This window comes from Pelophylax lessonae (assembly GCF_965119305.1).
Source record: "Pelophylax lessonae genome assembly, chromosome: 8".
Taxonomy (NCBI): domain Eukaryota; kingdom Metazoa; phylum Chordata; class Amphibia; order Anura; family Ranidae; genus Pelophylax; species Pelophylax lessonae.
This window is the reverse complement of record NC_138775.1, coordinates 236,497,020-236,503,176: the sequence shown is the minus strand read 5'-3', so window position 1 is coordinate 236,503,176 and position 6,157 is coordinate 236,497,020. Positions and strand designations below refer to the sequence as shown.

Sequence of the window (6,157 nt, the reverse complement as noted above, 5' to 3'; positions counted from 1 at the left end):
AATCCGCATTGTGTATGGCCAGCTTTAGGTATCTTAAAGCGGAATAAACCCATCCATTTGCCATTTTAAAAAAAAACAATTACATTTCCAGCACGTGCCGAAAATGTAACATTCCAATTGGTTGTGCTCTAAACCAAACTGAAAAACCATCCAATGGCTGGTGTCAAACCATCCAATGGCTGGAGTCATAACTGATCACATGTGCAGTATCATGGCAGTTGTAGATTAAACAGGGGCCAAGATGGCACTTCCTTGGCTGAAAACGATAGGAGGTTTTACTTCCACTTTAAAAAGTTCACATGTATGTTTAGATGCTTTATTGTGACCGGCGTTAAAGGGCATTCGTCATCAGTTCATATGCAAGGGTTCTTCAAAAAGTTTCTGCACTCTTTTTTTTAACTCTATTAAAAAAAAAAAAAATAAAAACCAAACACTCCTTGAAGACCCCTCATCTTTACGTTATTAAAAATTACGCTGTATGTGACCATTTCTTTCTGTTCACTGTTATAGCCTGATATTTTTTAATACTTACAGGATGACCTCCGATGTGGATTGTGATGGTATATAAATATGATTCCAGCACTAGCAGTTCAAAGTCTGCCAAATATTTATACACACTAGTAGTTTTATTTTTCCGTTCAACCCAAGAGGGCTGAATTAAAAAAAAAAAAAATGACAGCTCAGGAGGAGCCGCTGTACTAACTATCCGATGTTAGTACAGTGATCTCCCTTGCTGACCTATTGTGTTCTGACAGGGGGACGCCCTCTGAGCCATTGGCTAAGAGCGCTGATCGGGAGCCGATCAGCAGACCTTTTTCGACAGAAGCCTGCCAAAGGGTCGGCTTCTGTTGGACTGACTCCAATACACATGGGCCGAATGTCACCCGACATTCAACCCGTGTGTGTGTGTGTGTACTAGGCTTTACTTTACACTTCCACAGACTTCCAATTACTAATAAAACTACAAGCCCAGCATATATACACAAAATTATTTAATTAAAGCATTGAATGCATTGGCACTTTGTTCAAATATACAAACATTGCCTTCATTTGGTTTACATACAAAACAGAACCTCACATTTAGGCTTGCAAAGACTCCGATTCCAAGAACAATGTCAAGGTCCAGACCTTGGCCTGAGTGGTCAGTAAAAGAAGGTAAAAATCATACTGCCTAGTTGATTTCTCGATTTGAACCAACATTCTCCTTGGGGTCCAGCTGTAAGGGACAAAAGGCACAACTTCCAAGTTGAGTTGTATAACTGTTAGACGGTAGTTCAAGTTCATGGACTCAAAATCCTAAATAATTTAATTTAAATTACGGTTTGACCTGGACATTTTTTTTTTTTTCTTTTTTTAGATTAGAGGGAAGAAAATTGCTTAAAATTATGGTTAGAAAAAGCTCAAACATCCTGGACAGCTGAACAAATGAATAAAAGGGAAGCATTTTATATCCAGGGACTGGAATATATCCTATCATTTGGAGATGCCATACTGCTGTCCAGAAACTGTTAAGCTGAAACAGAATAAAGGCCCATTTACACTGTTGCATTTTAATGCATGTGCTAAAATGAATGGGTTTAATTATCCATTTAAAAAAAATTCACATTCCCATCTCTGCCATGCAGTGCATTTTCAAAAATAATTCCATTATTAATTTCCATTTTTTTTTTTACTGCATTTCAGTGCATTTGGATGCCCAAAGAACTCAACAACAGTTTATGTATGTATGTATGTATGTATGTATATATATATATATATATATATATATATATATATATATATATATACACATACATACATACACAAACATAATATATATGCGCATTAAAAACACATGACACATGCATTTGGATGCATTGGCAACCGGAATTAACAAACCTTGGTCAATGGTTGTTAACTCTATCCTCCTATCCAAATCTTTAATTCAAAAATGCGTTGGAAACACACCTCAAAGCCTGTTGATAACGCATCAAAAGACACAAGAATGCACCTCTACGCACATGCATAGATGTACTGTAAATGGGCCCTAAAGGTTTCTTTTCATTGTGAAGCTTTACACATGTAATCTCACACAGGATGGTTAACCAAAGCTCAGTGGCTTTACAAATGTCACAGTTGGCAGCTACAGTAAGTAACTTCAAGTCTTGCACAAGTCCTCTGTAGATTAACAGAGAGAAATAAGTCCGATTTTACAATCACATGACATGTTGATAAAAAAAAAAAAAAATCCTTTCTTAGTGGCGGGCAGCTTTGCAAATTTTGTCGTACACCTCTGGGAATGCGTTCTTGCAGTTTAGTTTGTCCCGCAGTTTGTGGTACAGTGATCCATCAAACATTCCCCAGAATTCCTCACGGGTCATATAACAGTCTGCGTAGAGCATCTGAAAGCTGGAGGGAAAAAAAAAAAAAAAACATACTAAGAGGAAGGCATATAAATAAGATGGGCAAATGAGTGTTTCATTTAAAAGGCAGATTCTCACAAGGCTGGACTGGACACAGGCTGGATTTACACTTGGAGCTGTACACATACATGCAGCTTCATGTACTTTTACAACCAAATGCTAGGTAAAATAAAAGTCCCCTAGGGAATGGTAGTCTTCAATCTAGAGCTGTTCCCCAAACCACCTGTTCTTCACCACTAGATGTTCTCAGTTTTCCAGGTTGAATAACCTTCACTCAACCTGGAACTATCAAAAGACTGGCCACCACTAGAGGACCAAAGAGGACCTAGTGCATCATGTTTCTGGTCTGGCCAAAAGAAAAAAGAAAACATAGTAATACGGCATTATATATATATATATATATATATGTATATGTATATGTACATGTACACACACATATACAGTATCCCACAAAACTGAGTACACCCCTCACATTTTTGTAAATATTTTATTATATCTTTTCATGTGACAACACTGAAGAAATGACACTTTGCTACAATGTAAAGTAGTGAGTGTACTGCTTGTATAACAGTGTAAATTTGCTGTCCCCTCAAAATACCTCAACACACAACCGCTGGCAAAAAAAAGTGAGTACACCCCTAAGTGGAAATGTCCAAATTGGGCCCAAAGCGCCAATATTTTGTGTGGCCACCATTATTTTCCAGCACTGCCTTAACCCTCTTGGGCATGGAGTTCACCAGAGCTTCACATGTTGCCACTGGAGTCCTCTTCTACTCCTCCATGAGAACATCACAGAGCTGGTGGATGTTAGAGACCTTGTGCTCCTCCACCTTCCGTTTGAGGATGCCCCACAAATGCTCAATAGGGTTTAGGTCTGGAGACATGCTTGGCTAGTCTATCACCTTTATCCTCAGCTTCTTTAGCAAGGCAGTTGCCGTCTTGGAGGTGTGTTTTTGGGTTGTTATGTTGGAATACAGCCCTGCAGCCCAGTCTCCAAAAGGGAGGGGATCATGCTCTGCTTCAGTATGTCACAGTATATTATATATATATATATATATATATATATATATATATATTTATTTATGAGTATGTATACACACACACACACACACACACACAATAATACATATATATATATATATATATATATATATATATATATATATTATATACATATATACATACATACATACATACATATACATACACACACACACACACATTATATATATATATATATATATATATATATATATATATATATATATCACACACAAGCACACCCATGCATCTCATAAAATTAGAATAGCATCAAAAAGTTAATTTGTTTCAGTAATTCAATTCAAAGAGTGAAACTCATATTTTATATAGATGTGTTACACACAGAGTGATATATTTCAAGCATTTCTTCCTTTTAATTGTGAGGATAATGGCTTACAGCTAGTGAAAACCCAATATTCAGTATCTCAGAAAACTAAAATTAGAACCCCCACGCCACCGGACTAGGGGGGCTGTCAGCCAAATAGGAACGCTGCGACATAAGCCTAGACCCTGTCGCGTGCGTCCTGGAGAGACGTTTAACTCACGGGGCCAGTCCCCGTCCAGTGGGACTATGTCGCGGCCGAACCAGCGAGGAGCGAAGGCCTGCATGTGCTTGATGGCCAGACTGGGGTGACCACTGAATATAGGGATCTAGCCCGTTGCCCAGCCCGGCTTAAAGATCCAACAGGAAAAACGTTCCGGAGAAAAAAAAAAAAAAGACTAGCTAAAAAAAATCTACATAAAAAAATTACTTCTATGCCAGGCCCAAAGATCCCAGCAAGGAGCTAGGCCCTTACTCCTGACTAGGCAGATTAAAACTGACATCCTATGCAGGAAGAGAGAGGGTATACCCCCAGGGACTGCCCATAGGCGTAGCCAGAAATTATTTCTGCCTAGTGTCCTATTCCTGTGGGGGGCAGTATTACCCTATTGTTATGAATCAGAGGACTGTGTCCGTCAATGAACAATAGAGAAAAAGGATTTTTAATACAGAAATGTTGGCTTACTGAAAAGTATGTCCATGTACAGTATAGTATGCTCCATACTTGGTTGGGGCTCCTTTTGCATGAATTACTGCATCAATGCAGCGTGGCATGAAGGCGATCAGCCTGTGCCACTGTTGAGTTGTTATGGAAGCCCAGTTTTCTTTGATAGCAGCCTTCAACTCATCTGCATTGTTGGGTCTGGTGTCTCATCTTCCTTTTGACAATACCCCACAGATTCTCTATGGGGTTTAGGTCAACGGAGTTTGCTGGCAATCAAGCACATGGCTTCCCGAATCATACCGGACTGTGGAAAATTTTGCATTTCATTCGGAAATCAAGGTTCCAAAGAGTGGAGAGGCACAGAGTCCAAGTTGCATGAGGTCCAGTGTAAAGTGTCCACAGCCAGTGATGATTTGGGGAGCCATGTCATCTGCTGGTGTTGGTCCACTGTGTTTTTATCAAGTCCAAAGTCAGCACAGCCCTCTACCAGGAAATTCTAGAGCACTTCATGCTTCCCTCTACTGAGCAGCTTTATGGAGATGCTGATTTCATTTTCCATCAGGACTTGACACCTGCCCACACTGCCAAAAGTACCAATACCCGGTTTAATGATCATGGTATCACTGTGCTTGATTAGCCAGCAAACTCGCCTGACCTAAACCCCATACCATGGGGTATTGTCAAGAGGAAGATGAGAGACACCAGACCCAACAATGTAGACGTGCTGAAGGCCGTTATCAAAGCAACCTGGGCTTCCATAACATCTCAGCAGTGCCACCGGCTGATCGCCTCCATGCCACGCTGCATTGATGCAGTAATTCATGCAAAAGGAGCCCCGACCAAGTATTGAGTGCATACTATACTGTACATGGACATACTTTTCAGTAAGCCAACAATTCTCTATTAAAAACCTTTTTATTATTAGTTCTATGTAATATTCTAATTTTCTGAGATACTGAATTTTGGGTTTTCACTAGCTGTAAGCCATAATCCTCAAAATTAAAAGAAAGAAATGCTTGAAATATATCACTCTGTGTGTAACACATCTATACAATATAGGAGTTTTACTTTTTGAATTGAACTACTGAAATAAAATAACTTTTTGATGATATTCTGATTTTATGAGATGCAGCTGTACACACACACACACACAGTGTGTGTGTGTGTGTGTGTGTGTGTGTGTGTGTGTGTGTGTGTGTGTGTGTGTGTGTGTGTGTGTGTGTGTGTGTGTGTGTGTGTGTGTGTGCGCGCGCGCATGTGTATATAAAAATAATATTATACGCAAAAAAAAAAAACCACACACAATACACTTCTAGCCTCAAGGAGGAGAGGGGGGCACTGGGGAGGAGCCCAGAGTTGGAATCTAATGCCTATTATGGTATGTGTTGATGTATGTTTGGTGGTGTCATTGTATACTGCATATACACAATACATTTCATGATCTTAACGCTTGCAGCAACTGGACAATTAGCTTACCCATGAACTTCTCGGACAAACTTCTCTAAGTGCCGCATAGAGGCTTTGGCATCAAATTGTTTTGTCATTGGTTCTCCATATGCTCCAATATCTACATACAACTCTGCCTTATTGCCCTTGGGATGCACCATACCAGGATGGCTAGGTAGGATGAAAGGGCAAAGCCAAAGTGGGTACACCTGTGTAAAAAGAAGACAATACTGTAAAGGTGTACGACACAAATGGGACAGCTGCAGAGAACCAATATATATG

At 39.6% G+C, this 6,157-nt stretch overlaps 1 protein-coding gene across 1 annotated transcript in view; it reads right to left on the bottom strand.

Moving 5' to 3' along the window:
• Positions 1 to 2,230: 2,230 nt before the first annotated feature.
• The window catches only part of DHCR24 (24-dehydrocholesterol reductase), a 29,513-nt gene continuing 25,586 nt past the window's right edge, over positions 2,231 to 6,157 (bottom strand). Inside the window, exons 9-10 of the mRNA XM_082265887.1 lie at positions 5,906 to 6,084; positions 2,231 to 2,388 (exon numbers count right to left, since the gene is read on the bottom strand). Coding sequence (XP_082122013.1) covers positions 2,235 to 2,388; positions 5,906 to 6,084 — 333 coding nt within the window. The 3' untranslated portion in view covers positions 2,231 to 2,234. The remainder of the gene's footprint in view (positions 2,389 to 5,905; positions 6,085 to 6,157) is intronic.